At 49.6% G+C, this 16,962-nt stretch overlaps 1 protein-coding gene across 3 annotated transcripts; it reads right to left on the reverse strand.

Annotated features, from left to right (window-relative positions):
• Positions 1-1,510: 1,510 nt before the first annotated feature.
• On the reverse strand, positions 1,511-13,194 carry USP18 (ubiquitin specific peptidase 18). Of its 3 annotated transcripts, XM_040063435.2 has the most exons (11): positions 13,055-13,194; positions 10,122-10,318; positions 9,373-9,469; positions 8,453-8,598; positions 6,903-6,982; positions 5,951-6,097; positions 5,431-5,526; positions 4,799-4,969; positions 3,960-4,091; positions 3,513-3,562; positions 1,511-3,159 (listed from the first exon to the last, which is right to left on the reverse strand). In XM_040063435.2, exons 1-11 carry the CDS (start codon positions 13,138-13,140, stop codon positions 3,081-3,083), a joined length of 1,281 nt encoding a protein of 426 aa, XP_039919369.1. In that variant the 5' UTR covers positions 13,141-13,194; the 3' UTR covers positions 1,511-3,080. The 3 variants fall into 3 exon arrangements, with proteins under 3 accessions (XP_039919369.1, XP_039919370.1, XP_039919371.1); XM_040063436.2 differs by lacking the exon at positions 4,799-4,969; XM_040063437.2 differs by lacking the exons at positions 4,799-4,969; positions 5,431-5,526.
• Between the last annotated feature and the right edge of the window lie 3,768 nt (positions 13,195-16,962).

Raw genomic sequence — 16,962 nt, forward strand, 5'->3', positions numbered from 1 at the left:
GTTAGAAACTGATTGCGGGCTCCTCGTGAATTTACTGGGTGAGAGCTCGTCTTGGCAGTTTTGCGTCGGCTGAGGTTGCAGGTGTTTGTGCACTTCATGGTCTCTGCTTTTCTGCATGAGAAGTGGTACTTGGGGAGTTGGCACGTGCCCCAGAACCATTTCCCACCTCACCTGTCCTGAGCATTATTTGCCATCAGGATGACGAATTCACCAGAGGATGCCGCAAAGCTTGGTTTGACCACCTCTTTGTCTCAGGGAGAAACATAAACCTGTCCACAGGAGGAATCATTGTTAAAAAAATTCCTCATATGGCTTCATCCCCGCAGCACCAGGCACTTATGGGTTTTATATTTTTTAATATTTCTTTTATTATTTTTTAATTGATGCATATTTGATCTCAGGGCTCCCCATAGCTTTTGCTCTCAGCCACTGTATGATGAGTGGTCACTCCAGGACCCTTTTAATTTTATTTCTGAGCTCAAAAAGATCAGGCCTGTTGGCCTGAATTCTGCAGTGAAAGCAGGGTTTAACCATCAGTTGTAGTGCCCAGGGCTGCTACGTGCAGATTTCATTCCCCTGGGTGGTTTTTCTCCTTATTTGTGAGAAAAAAGGATTATGTAGAAGAGAGATCTGTGATGACCGTGACTCTCTGAAGCATCGTTTCCCTGTCCTTCAGTGATTTGTTACATATTGACATTTTAGAAGTTATACCTTTGTGAGACATTTATTAGATGTATTTACTTTTTTTTCCTGGTTTTCTCTGCGTTTCTTTGAAGGTGAGGGATATCTGCATCTGAGGAAGAGTCTGGCAGAGGTGAAGCAGAGAATGTGTAATTTACTATAGCATGGCAATCCTAAACCAAACAAAAACCAGAAACGAGGAGTTACCAGGACCTAAAATAATCTCTCCACACACATCCTCTTGGTTTTATCTGGCTTTTCAAATCCCTTGCCATCGGTCAAACACAGGACAAATAATCCCAGCTCCTTTGTAGCAGGTTTTTTTTTTGGTAGAAGAGTGTTTCTGGCAGAAATGCCGGGAGCTGGTTTTTGTCAGCAGTCCCAGGGCGAGGTTCCCACCACTCTCTGTGTTATGCCTGGTCAGCAGCACAGCCCAGGCACTGGGGTGAAAGGAGGCTCCTGGGATGAAAATAACTCCTTGGACACTTTATCCAGCACGAAGCTGGGCTTTGCTGCGGGCACAGAGGCAGCCAAGGCCGCTTCTTGCAAAAGCAGCTCAGCTCGGGCAGTTTTTAAACCTGAGTTTTTGCACTGCCCTGCAGTTTGCTCACCCTCTCCTCTCTCCCAGGTGGAAGAAATTTAAGCTTTCGGGTGACAGCAAACCTGAAAACAAACTCAGTGTGCCTCCAGCACAAGGGTGAAGTGTCCAGGTTTAGAGGGGTTTTCCTTGGCTCTTGGAGATGAACGTCAGCAGCAGCTCTACCCTGAATACTTGACCTGCATTCACAGTGTTTGGGAAGAACAGATCGAGAACAAACCACAAGACTGATTTTCTAAGGAGTGTATTCCATAATATTTTATTCAAAAGAACACTGATTACCATTCATTGAAACTAAATGGGTTTTTTGGGTTTTTTTTCACTGACTGAAAAGATTCTTAAATACATTCCTGGAAGGTTATGATGCATTTAAGGCATTTTTCATAAGGATACATTTTTAAATTTCAAGTTATAGCTAATTAGAAATGTCAGTCTCCTATCCTATTTACTTCTCAGTTCCTGAAAGTGCAGCTTTTTTCAGCTCCTTCACAGAGGCAAAGTGTTGGAAAAGCAAACAGAAACTTGGTTTCCTTACTCACCCATTGCCAGATGCTTTAGAAAGAGTGCAGTGCATTCCTGAAGGTGAACAGGCTGAAAATTCCTCACCCTGATGACAAATAATACACTGGGATTTTTTTTTTTTTTTTAAACCACAGAATAAATAGTACAGATGCAGAGCTGAACAGAATAACCTTGCTAACACAGTAATTTCACAGCTATGCTCTAAGATTTCTCAGTTTACCTTCAGAAAACGGACATGATTTGTGAACTCCATCATCATTTCTGAAATGCAGTTAGGTTATACATCAATGGTAGTAGATCTACATTAGTTTTATATAATTTATATAATTTTAATATAATTTTGTAATCGCTCAGTCCCACAAAAACAGCACCTTTGTAAAGATACAGTCATAGGGTGTATTAGGCTGAAGGCACTTCCAGATCTCAAACTGCTGGGATTCTCAGTCCAAGAGGATCATCAAGAGTTAAAGCCACGAGTTCTTGAAAAGCCACAGCACCAAAAATCCCAAAAGTTCAAGCACATGAAGGCATCTCACCACGTACAGCCTGTGTTGTGCAAAATCTCTAACCAGCTTCAGAACCTCTGCTGCTCTGAGCATTTTCCTCTACAGGGAAGAAAATGCATCTAAAAGCCTGATGAGCCTGCTGAAATAATAATCACCTGCAGGAATTTATGCAAACTCATCTTGGAAACCAGAACTGCTCCCGATTTAAAACAATTCTTGACACACCTCAGCGCCTGCAGTGATTCATTTTCAGGGAGGTATCAAGGAGCCTGTGCCACTGATGTGTGTGTCTGAAGGGTTCTGATCCTTTCTCCAGGTGTTTCTGGGGTGATTTTTGGGGTCTCCTGCCCAGCACATAAGATGGTGATAGAAGGACAAAGCGAATCTCTGGATGGCCCCCCCAGCTCTCCAGTCATACCCCACACCCCCCTGGAACATCACACAGGCTTTTGGGTCAAACACTCCCCCTGGGCTGGAATCCAGGCATCAGCATTAAGGAAAATGGTCAGGCAGCAGAGACAAGGACTAACTTCACCATCTTTTAAAGAGGAAATGAACATGTAGAGTCACATAAATATAAAAAAACACACGATAGAAATGGTCGGTAGTTGCAACAGTTCCCAGATCTTTTCTCCAGCTGAGTGTCTGCTGCACTTCTGTCATAAATAAATGCGAAGACCGAGGTTTCTGAGTGCTGAATATCCTTCTTGTGAAACATCTGTATATGCCCACACTGCACAGAGGTGCTGAGCTCCATGGACCATGCACAGCTTTCAGAGACATTCTGATACTCCTGGACAAGGCTGCTGAGGGTGTTTTTTCATGTAAAACAAGAGATAGGCTGTTTCACTCCTGTGGAGGCAAAGAGAAAGCAAAGCACAAGGTATGTTTGAAGATCTAGGTTGCAAACAACATCCCAGGATTGCTCCTGCTCGGCTCTCTGAGCTTTAGGTCAACTAAGCTGGTCCTCCCCAGTGTTCCCAAGATTTCCTGGCAGTGCTACAGTTCACAGGAGACATTTCCCCCCTCCTGTAAGCTCATTTTCTTATGGTGCATGGAGAAATCCTGACTGACAAATCTCCTGCATCCCCACTCCCCATCCCCGGGCAACGTGCAGCCCAAACCAATTTGTCTTCCCTCTCTTTGCCACCCTCATTCCAAAGACCAGAGCAGCAGTAGGAGAAATCAGGGTTGCATTTCCATACCAGCAGAGGTTGGAATGTCCATAGGTGCATTTAATATCATCCCACGATACCTGCAGGAGAAAAACACATGAGAGGAGACCGGTAAAAACTCTTAATAGACAGAGGCATTCTGACACCATCCCAGCAGCTCTCAGAAGAGTGCTGCAAGTGGCACTTCCAGCAATTAAACACCTTCCAATAAATTGGTTAATTGCTTTTACTCTTGGAGGAAGAGCAGTTCTGGACGCATACATTAAACAGGTGTAGGGTTACATCCAGTAGGATGCCCAGCAAGTGGCCGCTTCTGCAAATCACAAAACACAACCTGAGGGCCTTGTTTGGTCCAGAAGTGAGAGTCAGAGTGGACAAAGCTCTGCAGCCTCAGTTTCCTTTCCTGGTTCTCTTTAGTCAGCAGCCAGTCTGGAGCATCCAGGGAGGCAGGAAGGAAAGGCAGCTTGCTCTGCTCACCTGGCAAACCTCGGAATCGTTGAAGCAATACCATTTACGCTCTGTGAGGCTGCGAATGTAGGCACAGTAATGGCCACAGCTGGTTGATCCTGAGTGAGCAACCACAGCAAAAAGCTCATACTGCCAGCTAGCCTGCGGAGAGACACAAAGAGCAAATTTCAGCGCAGCAGTTCTCACCTGCCTCGGGCTGCGGAGAGGCAGCAGCCAGGGCAGCAAGGACGTGCATTTTGTAAGGGAAGAAAGGTCAGATTGGCCTTGAGTATCCTGCCCTTTTTTGACTCTTAACCTCAGAGTTCTGCCTGCCAGCTCCCTGGAGAGGAGAGGATTGTACAAAAGGCAGCAGGACAGCAAAGGAGCAGCGCAGAGGTCCACCACAGCCAACGCTGCAGCGCTGACTTCTGCTGTTGCCACATTTGCCCTCGCTGTTTCCCAGAAAGAGAAACACAGCCACAGTGGGGCAGATCCATCTCAGCTACCTGGCAAAGCTGGTGTGGCCAACAATGCCAAACTCTGTGGCCAATAATGCCAACAAATGCTGCACGGGAAATCCCAGGAATGAAGTTCCCCTGTCTTGGACAGGTGAGATCTGCAAAGCCTGAAGGCAGGAAGCTCCAGTTATCCTTTGGTGATTTCATCTGAGCACAGAATGTTGAATAATGGCTGAAGCAGTTAAAACTATGGGATGTGAGACAGCACCACGCACAGGTCAAGTCTGAGACACAAATTTTTAAGACAGGCACTTTGAGCTGAGACAAGCGTTGGTGCGATCTCTTAAATTTTTATGAGAACGGAGCAGAGAGGAGAAGAAAATCTGCTCTTTTTGAACAGGAGCATCTGACCTTTTCACTGTCATCTGCTAGGCACTGATCTTCTGTCAGGACTTCCCTGAGATCCAGCTCTTGTGGGAAAGGCAGGGGGTGACTGAGCTTGTGCGTGCGGGAGGATCGTTCGAAGCAGAAGCGCTTCAGGTGCAAGGTCAGAGTCTGTGGCAGGTGGACGAGCTTCATGCTCTGTAAAGCAACAAAAACCACCATTGAAACCCGGGGAACAGCCCCTGGGGAGGCAGGGTGGAACAGCCACTGCCACACAGCGCGTGTAGAATGGAGAAGCACCGGTGCTCCGGCGGGTGTTTGCCAATTCCACGGGACAGCAGATGCCAAACCTTTGTAGCCTCTGCACACAAGGAATATCCACGTAACAGAGCTGTGAGAGCCCAGCTGCTCAGCTTTAGTGCCACCAGCACCCAGCCTTGGCCGTCTCAGGGGCTGCTTCACTTCTCACTCCACGTCCTTGTGACATGGGACCTCCTTCCTAACACGGGGAAAGGTTCCTGTGGTTTACACCTGGCTGTGCTGGCAAATCTGAGTCATTGCTCTCCTCTTAAACTGATATGGTTGAGTCCTTTCCCCACCCTCCCCAGTCCTCAAAGGAGTTCTGGGTGTGAGAGATGGGGAAATAATCCTCCAGTTACCTGCAGGAAAGTTGTTTTCCTCCCACACTGGTGACAGAAACACATGTTTTGTCCACTCAGCTCCTCTGGATGGAAGAAGTATTGCAGACAGTCCTCCTAAGAAGACAGAGACTTCTATGAACGGAATTCCTTCAAGCTGGATTTTTATTTCTGCATTGTTCCAGAGGGTTCAAGCAAACAGCAGAGTTACAGAAGGCGTGTTTTATTCAAAGGACAAAAGACTGAAAGGACCTAGCAGCCTGAAACAAAAGGTACCTCATTTCTCCAAGCTGCTGCTGTGATTGCAATAACTGGGGGGAAAAAAGAGAGTACACATATTCCACAAAGAATGTATTGATGGAGAAATGTCTTTTATACCGACTTCAAAGCCTTAGAGGTTTTCAAAGCAGCTCCTTTATGCTGAAATAGCATAAAGTGGTCAGAGAATCAATAAGGTCCAGTGGTCCACTGACATTTGAAAAACCCACTATGAACAGGGGGGAATCATCTCCTCAGGAAACAGTGCTGCTGCTAAACTTACCAGAGTCTTCAGCCTGTGAGAATTGGCATCCAGCACTGGGAGTGGAAGGGTTAACATGGTGCTGCTGTTCTTTATTTCAAAAGAGCATTTCTGACAGGCCAGATGCTCCTGGATGCAGATGGTGTACAAATCACTCAGCTCTTCAACCTGGAGGGGTGAAATAAAAAAGGCCAAAGCAAGGTTTATGAAGAAGACAGCTGAGCTGTTTCCCTGTGGGTGGGAAAGCCTGTGTGGTGACACATTTCCAGCAGGGTTATTGCTTTAAGGTTGGAACCAAGGTGTGACAATGACTTACGTGGACAGGGCACTTCCCACAATTTAAAGGAGAGCAACTCCTTCCCCTCATTCCCTAACAGACACAGCCTCTAAGATCAGAGAGTGAAATATCTGTTTTGATGTAGAATTGTTCTGTTTTTCTTGAAACTGCATCAGAAGCCTGTCTTCTGTATTAATAAAACTGTGACAGCCAGTCAGGGAAGAGTCACTTTTCTCTTCCCAGCCCCATGGGAGGAGCTGTTGTACACATCAGGTACTAATCGGTGACTAATTCTAATGAAATCCACGTGGCTGATGTCAAAGAATGGAAAAGCTGTGTCAAGATACACCAAGAAGTGCTTACTGAAATTTGGGGGAAAAAACAAATTAAATATAAATAAATAGAATGCTGCAAAAATATCAATCTTTTAGTTATTAATCAGCTCTCCCGTTAGAATGGAGACTGGCATGCCCTGAGAGCAGGATGAGCAAAACCTCACTGTGATTCAAAATGTGGAAGCTTATGAGACAAAGATTCTCTGTCCCATTTGAAAGATGCAATGAAAGAGAAGATGATTTTAAAAAAATTAACTTGGGACAATTGCCAGCGAATGGGATCCTTCAAGGAGCAGAGGAAACCACACACGAAAAGGGGGCAAAGGTTCATTTCAGTCACCTGAAATTCAGTCATCCTTACCAGCTCTGGTTTTTTCATCTGCTTCTTTAACAGGTTCCAGAGGGTGAGAAAGAGCTGAGCGGCGTCGTGCTGCACAAACACTGCACGAACAGAAAGCGCAGCCTCAGTCAGCTGTTTCCCACAAAAGGCAGAGGGAGGTTTGCTGTCCCCCCTCAGATGCAGTCTCCTGTCCCTTGCTCCTCCCTGCAGAGCTTTCACTGGCCACAAGCTGCAATTTCTGCCCCTGGCCCGAGCAGGCAGTGGGAAGGGACAGGAGGGTTTGCAGCAGCCACTGCAGGAGTCCTGTCCTTGGCACCACGTGCAGGGACAAGAGGGTGCTCAGCACCCACCAAAGGAGGGCTCAGGTGGCTCACTCAGCTGAGGGCTGCATCTCACAGCATCAGGGAATGGTTTGGGTCAGAAGGAGCCTTGAATACGGGCAAAGACGCCTTCCACTAGACCAGCAAACACCTTCTAATCTGGCCTTGAACATTTGCAGGGACATGCACAGCTTCTCTGGGCCTCCTGCATCAGTGCCTCACCACTCCCACAGGAAAAAAAAAATTCTCCCCAATATTTAATCCAAGCCAGCTCTCTGTTTCAAGCCACAACCCCTTGTCCTATCACTTCTATGTCACGTGTCCTACCATGCCCTTGTGAACAGTCCCCTTTGAATCCTCCTCAGAAACAACCCAGGGAAGATTCAGTTCTCTTTGTCACCTGTATTACTCCACAGCCCAGCTTCCCCCATCCCCTCCTGCGCCGTGCAGGCTAAAATTCTCCTGTGAGTGCTGAGATTAAAATGCCAGGAGGGCCTGTCCATATGTCTCACACAGCAGATAGAACAAATCCCTTGATCCCTGTCTCGCTTTAACTGGAGGGGAGATGGCTGGCTGCAAAGCCACTCAGAGTCAGGAGGAAAATGCTGCAAACAGGGATACTGAGTTTGTGTTCCTCTTTCAGAAAGGTCAGGGCACCTCCCCTATCCTGCTTGGGCTTTTATATGACCAAGGTGAGGGCATTTGGTCACAGCCCGTGTGTTTGTGCACACAGACAGACTCTCAGCATCCCATTGTCACTGGCCACTCATTAAAACCTCTCTCTTTTAGAACTTTGACCAGTTGGGAGATCTAGCCTGCAAATTCTTCTCTCTGCCCTTAGAGGAAGGAGCAGGAGGGGGATCTGTGCAAACTCACTCTCTTCTCCACACCATCCCTTCCTTCCAACAAGTAACAGCAGCAATTTCACTATCACCACGCCAGTACAGCAAGACAAATCCAACAATGAGCTGTCCCCTCTGCCCTGCACAGCTCAATCTTCCAGCAGTCTGAGCCTTCCCACCCTTTGGATATCAGCAAATACATCCAGCAGGGTTTGGCTGGGGTTTTTTTTTTTTTTTTGCTTTTTTCCCTCTCTTCACAATGAAGACACAGCACTGCACTCAGCTGGGAGGCAGCTGCAAGGAGCGCTGTGTCCCTGTGTGCCTAACTCCTGGCATTTCTCAGCTCCCGAAGGAGATGTGGGACTCTGTGCCGCTGTGAGCGCTGGGTGACGCAGACAGAGGTGCTCACGTTTCACTCTGTGCTCCGAAAGGCAGCGAGCCAGGTCTGTGGGACCCACGGCTTTGCACTTGCCACACTGCATCTTCTCCAACAGCAGGAGCATTTGGTACGGGACATCGCTCCTCCTCTGCGCGGGAGACGGCGGCACTGTGATCCTGACAGGGGAAGAAGCAGCACCAGTGATGTCAGAACTCTTAATTCTCCTGAAATTCACTGCAGCCCACAAGATTTTCTTTTTTCAAATAAGCACGCTAACCCTGCAGCCTACGTTATTTAGCCCATTTATGACACCTATCACTTCTGCATGTCTGTAACTTGTCTTCTCTCCCCTCTGCTCAGTAGTGAGCACATAAGAAAGGACTGAATAGGATTGTTCCACGCAGATGATTAAATCTGCAGTGAAGTGAGTAAATAAAAAACAAATCAAACCAGTTACGAGTGTGGTCAGGAGGGAGACAGAAGCCCCAAATCCTCCTCAAAACAGGCAGGGGCAACAATCAAGCAAAACAAAGTACTGCTGGCTATTCATGATCTGTAACACTCTTCTGTGTCAGAGGCCAGGGGTTAGGGTAAGTTTATGTCTACATGCTTCAAGTGACAAAATTAATAGTGGATGTGGCTACACGTCACACATCCTTTGTTCTAACGGCCTGGTGAGTAAACCTGGAGTAAAATTACATCCTGCTAGGGAAAAGAGAGATACAAGGCATAAAGACTCAGTTCAGGGCACGAACCGGAGATGATGAACAAGCCTGAGCACTGCAACCGCTACCTGTGCAGGGCCTGTGGGTGTATGACTGACACAGCAAGGCAGGGAGCTTGCTGAGGGACCAAAAGCACCCCCACAGCACCTCGGGGATCCAAGCCTTCCATCCCACACGGAGAAAGGAGCAGAGAGAGCAGTGCAGCAATGGAAATACCCCGGGTACCTTCGGAGAATCCTGGTGAAGCGAATGTTCATGAGGAACACCTGGAGCAGGGAGTTCAGACAGCAGCTCTGGCCAAGGTTGTACAGTCCAATAGCTTCTGCGGGGGAGAGAAAGGGGAAGTGAGGCCTGGGGGTAGGTACAAGGGGAAAAAAAGTGAAAACTATCTGAAAGTGGCAAACTCTTCTTGTGCACATTCAGGCACTCAGTGTAATAAGCCCAGCGTCTTGGTCAGACCTGAAAAAGTGTTCAATCTCTTCTTCTGTCGCTCAAGCAGAGAACATTTGGTTTTGTTTGGCAAGCGACAGAAAAAAAATCCGAGTAAACCTGGCTAACGATGCTCAGATTTCTCCCAGTTCCTCTATTTTCAGTCCTCAGAACTCACCTAAACATAAAATAGAACAGGAGGCAAAAACTGCCTGTGTGAGGAGAACAACCAAGGCGCCGCCCATGGTTCAGCAAATCCAACAATGCTCGCTGTGTTTGCAAAGAGCCAGAGCCAGAACTAGGAGGTTTTGGCTGCAGTGGCCAATTTGAGGACTTAGAAACTGAGAAAAAAGCTCTGAGATCTTCATGTGTTCCATTCTAAGAAAAACCTCGAAATGGTTACTTGGCAAGGCAAAATGAGAATCTGTATATTCCTCAGCAAAGAGGTCAGGAATAGGAGAAAATTGAGCCTGTGGACAGAGAACAGGACAGCAGGCACGAGAAATAGAAAATATGACCGTGAAGAATAGGCAAAACTTCATTACCATTTTTTAAGTCTGCCACACCAAAGACTGATGCCAGCTTCTGGTTTTTGGCCTTCATCTCTTCGGTTTCCTCTTTGTTATTTTGTACTTCAATTTCTGCCTCCATGGTCTCGTTTAGTGCCACTTCTGGTTTCTTGCTGTTTTCTTGACGTCCACTTCTTTGTCCCATCCACCAGTATTGCTCAAGGAGAGAAGGACTGCAGAGACATTTTCATTACGAAAAAGGTGAAATTAAAAAAAAAAAAAAAAAATATCATTTTATGGTTTAGGTTGGAAAGGAACCTCAAAGATCATCTACTTTCAACCCTCTGCCACAGCGTCGCCCATGAGATCAGGTTGCTCAGGGCCCCATCCAGCCCGGAATATCAATAAAATCAGTGAGATTACTGTGACAGCGTGTGGGATATTTGAATTAACACGGGGGGTGAGGTGTGCAGGCTATTGCCAAGGGAACAGAAACGGAGTCTGACGACAATTGCTCGTCCTGTCTTCCTCTTGTGGCTAAATAAATAAATGAGCCTTTGGTTCCAAGGAAACAGCTCCACCTAGCCAAGGAACTCCACAGATCCCTGTTCGGAAAGATTTGGTAAATAAGATGATTAAAACTGCCCAAAAGCAGATGCTGCAAAACTGCTCCGTTTAGAAGAATCAGTATTTTATCAAAAAAAAAAAAAAAAGAGTAGCCCAAGTATTGAAAAGGTCAAGTTTCACCTTCTCTTCTGACCAGACAAGCAAGATAAGTTTGGTTTCTCTGCTGGCTCCCTGCGCTGGTTTCAAGTGCCTGAGTCACAGCGCTGCTGTGGCACTTTGGACCGTAATTTTGAAAGACATTTGAGCACCAACATATCAGTTTCTTTTTCTGTTCCTTCAAGTGATCACAGGCAAAGTAACTGTTCATGCAAGAGAACAAGTAATGCCTCGATTTTTAAAGGAGCATTCAACAGGCCACTACTCTGACAGTCTCCCGTGACTCAGCCACTAAAGCAAAATAAAAATACACAAAATGATCCGATAAAAGCTCAAACGCAACTTCGCAAGGATGAAGCTTTCTAAAAGGCCGCTGCCAACGTGGAGAGAGAATCAGAAAATAGCAGATATTCCCTGGGAAGGGGAGGGGGTGTGGAGATCCAGGGAAAAAAAAAAAAAAAAAAGCTCAGAAGTTATTATCCTACAAATATTAAATCGTGCGTAAAATCAACCTAAGGCCAAGCACTGAAAGAATGAAGAAAAGCTACTAAGAAAGGGAAAGAAGCAAAATCCTGGTTCTACCTTTCATTTTAAAAAGATAAAATATTTGCTATAAAAGCATGGTTTTGGGTTAACTATGCGTAATAGTGTCAAATATCAAAGTTACTGAAGAGAAGGTAGAAATGGATTTTTTTCCCCCCTGATTATTACCTTTAAGCTTAAGTATCCTTATTTCCAACTGTGTTTTGACTGCTCACTTTTGAACTCTAAGCGTCACACACTAAGAATCACCAAATATTGTCGGATTTGCTGAGAAGTTTTTTTTGGGGGAAGAAACTTGGAAAGACAGATTCAAGAACATTACTTTTTATACCCAAAACAGCTACCCAGGTGATTAGAACAGCTACTCAGGAAAAGATAAATTTCATCTGATTTCTCCCTTGCCAAAACAGAGCCTGGACACAGACTCTCTGTTTTCCTGGAGATGATTCAACGAGGCGTTCAGGTTTCCGAAAGCTGAGCTGGAGTGGGAGCCCATCTCGGGCTGGTGTGGAATCAGCCAGAAGGTAAGGGATGCTCACAGGCAGTGGGGGTGTAAAAAAAGACAGAAAGGAGAGGGGCAGGCAGCACAGAGGTAGCAAAACAACAGCTCGGGATGTACTGGGGACAAAACAAACTGCAAGACACGGGTTTTGTCAGGAAAGGGAGGACTAAGAGTGGGATTAAAGAGCAAGCACAGGGCTGAATGGCTTTGGGTGACTTGAGGAAAAGGTGGAAAGGTCTTAGGGATATTAGGGCAGGGGGATACAGGAGGATTTGTATCTCTGGCTCCATGAAATTGTCTCCCAGTCACCACAATCAGAGATCCTGTTGTGGGAGCAGGAACGCAAACAGAACTTCCCAACCCTTGGAACCACCTCGTCTGGGCTACCAGGAATGCAGCGTTCCAAAGGCTGGCACTTGGCCTCCTTTTCCCTGCACAAGGATGGAAAACAGCTGGTGAGCGAGGCAGGGAACTGAGCAGCAGGCTCTCCTCCTGCCCCCGTTCCTCCTCTCTCTGGAGGAGCGGCGTTGCTGCTCGGTTTCCTTTGCACGTCTGGGGCAGGACTCGGTACCTCAGCGCACGTGGCTGGCACCAGCACCGGGCAGAGAACGGGGAGCAGGGATTCCCTCCATCCCATAATCATCTACCCTCACGCTCCTCTCCCTCAGCCAGCCCAGCTCCCTTTAACCCTGGCCTGCTGCAGCGTCCATCTGCCCTCCCAAGACACGGGCATCTCGTGACAAACCCCGAATTGTCCCTTCGCTCCCGCCTCTGGCACTTGTGGTCCCTTCTCCTTCTTGGGAATCTTGGGGTGCAGATGATGCCAGGGCAGCTGGGGAGGCCAGGCTGGATGGGGCTCTGAGCAATCCGTTCTAGTGCAAGGGATCTGATCTGTTCTAGTGCTGAGGGATCCTTGCCCTCGGCACGGGGGTTGGAACCAGGTGATCTTCAAGCTCCCTTCCAACCCAAACTATTCCATGTGTCTGTGGTCCCCCTGAGGTGCTCCTCGAAGGGGTCCAGCAGAGACTCAGTGTGGCCATCCACCTAAGAGCGCGTCACCCCCACGACTTCTCTGGGATGCGACCGAAAGGAGACTTCCCCCTTAACCCCCGAATTATTCCCTTCCCTCCCGACACCCTGAGCCTCCGGCATCCAATCTCACAAACCAGCAAAAAAAAAAAAAAAAAAATCCGCTTCTTACCGATTCCCGCCGGAGCAGCAGCGCTCCGAGCCGGACCTCAGGCTCACAGCGCTCTGCTGAGAAGCGGCAGCGGAGGAGCCGCTCATCCGGGGGTCCGGGATGCGCGGCGGTGTCCGGGATGCGCGGCGGGGTCCGGGACGGACGGCGGGGTCCGGGACGCACGGCGGGGCTCGGGAAGCACGGCGGGGTCCGGGATGCGCGGCGGTGTCCGGGATGCGCGGCGGGGTCCGGGACGGACGGCGGGGGCCGGGACGGACGGCGGGGCTCGGGATGCACGGCGGGGTCCGGGATGCACGGCGGGGCTCGGGACGGACGGCGGGGCTCGGGATGCACGGCGGGGTCCGGGACGGACGGCGGGGCTCGGGACGGACGGCGGGGCTCAGGATGCACGGCGGGGTCGGCTCAGCCGCGGCAGCAGGAGGGCAGCGGGCGGAGCGGAGCGGGGCGGCCCCGGAGCGTCAGGCAGCGGCAGCAGCAGCGCCCGCCCCGCCGTGCAGTTTTCATTTCTCGCTCGGCCCGGAGTAGGCACAGAAAGTGAAACTCGGAGCTGCCCAGCGCCTCCTCCCGGCACGGAGGGGGCTGGGAGAAAAGGAGCGAGGGGTTTTCACTGCCGCGCCTTTGGTCTTTAATGCAGATCACTTCGCGTGTGCCTTCTGCGGGGAGCAGTATGAGGCTAAAGTGTCCACACGCAGCTCATGTGAGCACAGCAGGCGCTCCCATACCTGTGCCAGGTACCTCTGTGCAGCCTCCACCCGGCTTCTCTGAGCCATGGGAAGGAGACAGCCCACGGGAGGCTTCCAGAGGCGTTGTCTGGAGCCCATCAGAGCTGGTCTTGTGGAGAGGTCCCAGCTGCAACCCCTCTGGGCAGGTGATGGGAACCTGCTCACACTGCCTGGCTCTGTCAGAGGGAGCGCAGCTCGTCAGTTCTTAGTGCTCCGAGGTCTTCAGAGGCAGCAGGGACAGTGAGAACTGTCATGAATCGTCACGGGGGGGTGGATATCTACAGGGACTTCAGAACAGAAGGGTACAAATGACTCAGCGTTTTGGCTGTGGCAGTGGCTCTCAGCAATAGTTTAAATTTAGTGATGTTCCCTTCCCGTTACTGGCTTGTGTGGTGACTGCCCGATAGAAGGGAGGAAGGGAAAAGACTGTTAAGCCATAAATTGCCATAAAATAGAGAGAATGAAACTACCTGAGCAAAGTGCAAAAGGACACTGGAGGTTAAACGGGAACTAGATCTGCCAGGTGGAAGTTAGTGAAGCAGCGTGCAGCTGAAACGGCTTTTGGTAATGACCGCTGTGAGAGCCTGGGCGCTCAGTTAGGAGCAGTATTACCTCTTAATATTTTAAGCTTTGCCTGCAGAGCAGGCAGAAGTCTGTAAGAGCCTAGAAAATGGGCTCAGGTGAAGGGATGGCTCAGTCTGAAAGGTGCAGTGTTTGCGTGTCCAAACACGCTGCCTGCTGAGCGTCACCCTGCAGTGTCCCTCGGATAAAAGCCGCTAGCTCCTGATAGCTGCCATGACACTTCTAATGTCCAAATAGCTCCAAAAGGGCATTGACTGCTTCAAGAGCAGGGCTCCTGATTACTGAGTGTCCTTGCAAATAAAATAAATCCTAATGCTGATGGTCAGGATGAGATCTAAGGAGCCTTTGGGAAGTTAAGAAATCCATACCCAGTGTCATGGCCCATCAGACGAGGTGAATTTCCTCATCCAAGGCATGAATGTCCCAGCACTTCAGAGAGGAATTTTCACTGCTGTGTCGCTGTGTAAGGGAGGCATGACAAGGACTTATCCCACCTGCAGGATTCGCCTCTTATCAGCCTCTTCCTTTATCTGAAAAGCCAGGCTGGAGCCTCGGGTGTGCACAGCCTTCTGCACCTCTGTGCATCCCTGGAGAAGCACCCAGCGATTGTTGGAGCCATGAGCACCAACAGTCCAGCCTCGTACCGCACCTGGGCTGTTCCAGCGACGGTCGAGTGTTTGAATGTGGGAGAAGCAAGCACTGCTGGAGCAATTTGGTCTTCTTGGTTTAGGAACATCGTGTCTGCTGTACACCTCTGTACAAAAGACCGGGATCAAACCCCCTCGGTTTCCACTGTTCTGTATTCTGGAAAAATCCAGTCTGGGTTTTAGCCCATTATGTATTGTTTTCGCCCATTCCGGGTGACTCCGTTCTGTATTCCAGGAGAAATCCAGTCTAGGTATTCCCCCATGTTGGGTGACTCCTTCCATATTCCGAAAGAAATCCAGTCCGGGTATACCCCCTTGCCAGGTGACTCCATTCCCAAATTCCGGGAGAAATCAAATATGGTTTTTCCCAAATGCCATGGGACTCCATGCTGTATTCTGGGAAGAATTTGGTCCAGGCTTTCCTTTTGCTGAGTGACTCCATTCCATATTCCAGGAGAAATGCAGTAATTTTTTTCCCAAATGCCAAGTGACACCATTCCGGGGGAAAAAAAAAATCCCTTCCGGGTTTTCCCTTTTTCCGAGTCCATTCCGGACTCTGGGAAAATTCGGTCCGTGTTTTCACCTTTGCCATATCGGCCGCATCCGGGTAACTTCACGGCCGTGTCCGCTGTAATCCCGATCGATTCTCTTATTTTTTTTTCATTTTAGTCCGCTTCAGGTTTAATGTGAAAAGCAGCCAGGTTTGCTCGGCTTCTTGGGCGAGACTCAGAGTGGGATTTTGTGAAATTCCTGCGTAAATCAGTGTCCAGGACAGCCCCAGGTGTGGTCAGTGAGGGTGAGGAGGGGCTGGACAGCTCCAGGTGTGGTCAGTGAGGGTGAGGAGGGGCTGGACAGCTCCAGGTGTGGTCAGTGAGGGTGAGGAGGGGCTGGACAGCTCCAGGTGTGGTCAGTGAGGGTGAGGAGGGGGGGACAGCTCCAGGTGTGGTCAGTGAGGATGAGGAGGATCAGGACAGCTCCAGGTGTGGTCAGTGAGGATGAGGAGGATCAGGACAGCTCCAGGTGTGGTCAGTGAGGATGAGGAGGATCGGGACAGCTCCAGGTGTGGTCAGTGAGGATGAGGAGGGATGGGACAGCTCCAGGTGTGGTCAGTGAGGGTGAGGAGGGATGGGACAGCTCCAGGTGTGGGCAGTGAGGGTGAGGAGGGATGGAACAGCTCCAGGTGTGGTCAGTGAGGGTGAGGAGGATCGGGACAGCCCCAGGTGTGGTCAGTGAGGATGAGGAGGATCGGGACAGCTCCAGGTGTGGTCAGTGAGGGTGAGGAGGATCGGGACAGCCCCAGGTGTGGTCAGTGAGGGTGAGGAGGGGCTGGACAGCTCCAGGTGTGGTCAGTGAGGGTGAGGAGGGATGGGACAGCTCCAGGTGTGGTCAGTGAGGGTGAGGAGGATCGGGACAGTTTCAGGTGTGGTCAGTGAGGATGAGGAGGGGTGAAGCAGCTCCAGGTGTGGTCAGTGAGGATGAGGAGGATCGGGACAGCTCCAGGTGTGGTCAGTGAGGATGAGGAGGATCAGGACAGCTCCAGGTGTGGTCAGTGAGGGTGAGGAGGATCAGGGCAGCTCCAGGTATGGTCAGTGAGGATGAGGAGGATCAGGACAGCTCCAGGTGTGGTCAGTGAGGGTGAGGAGGATCGGGACAGCTCCAGGTGTGGTCAGTGAGGATGAGGAGGGATGGGACAGCTCCAGGTGTGGTCAGTGAGGGTGAGGAGGATCGGGACAGCTCCAGGTGTGGTCAGTGAGGATGAGGAGGATCAGGGCAGCTCCAGGTATGGTCAGTGAGGATGAGGAGGATCGGGACAGCTCCAGGTGTGGTCAGTGAGGGTGAGGAGGATCGGGACAGCTCCAGGTGTGGTCAGTGAGGATGAGGAGGGATGGGACAGCTCCAGGTGTGGTCAGTGAGGGTGAGGAGGATCGGGACAGCTCCAGGTGTGGTCAGTGAGGGT

The sequence above is a fragment of the Hirundo rustica genome, chromosome 4 (assembly GCF_015227805.2).
Source record: "Hirundo rustica isolate bHirRus1 chromosome 4, bHirRus1.pri.v3, whole genome shotgun sequence".
Classification (NCBI taxonomy): domain Eukaryota; kingdom Metazoa; phylum Chordata; class Aves; order Passeriformes; family Hirundinidae; genus Hirundo; species Hirundo rustica.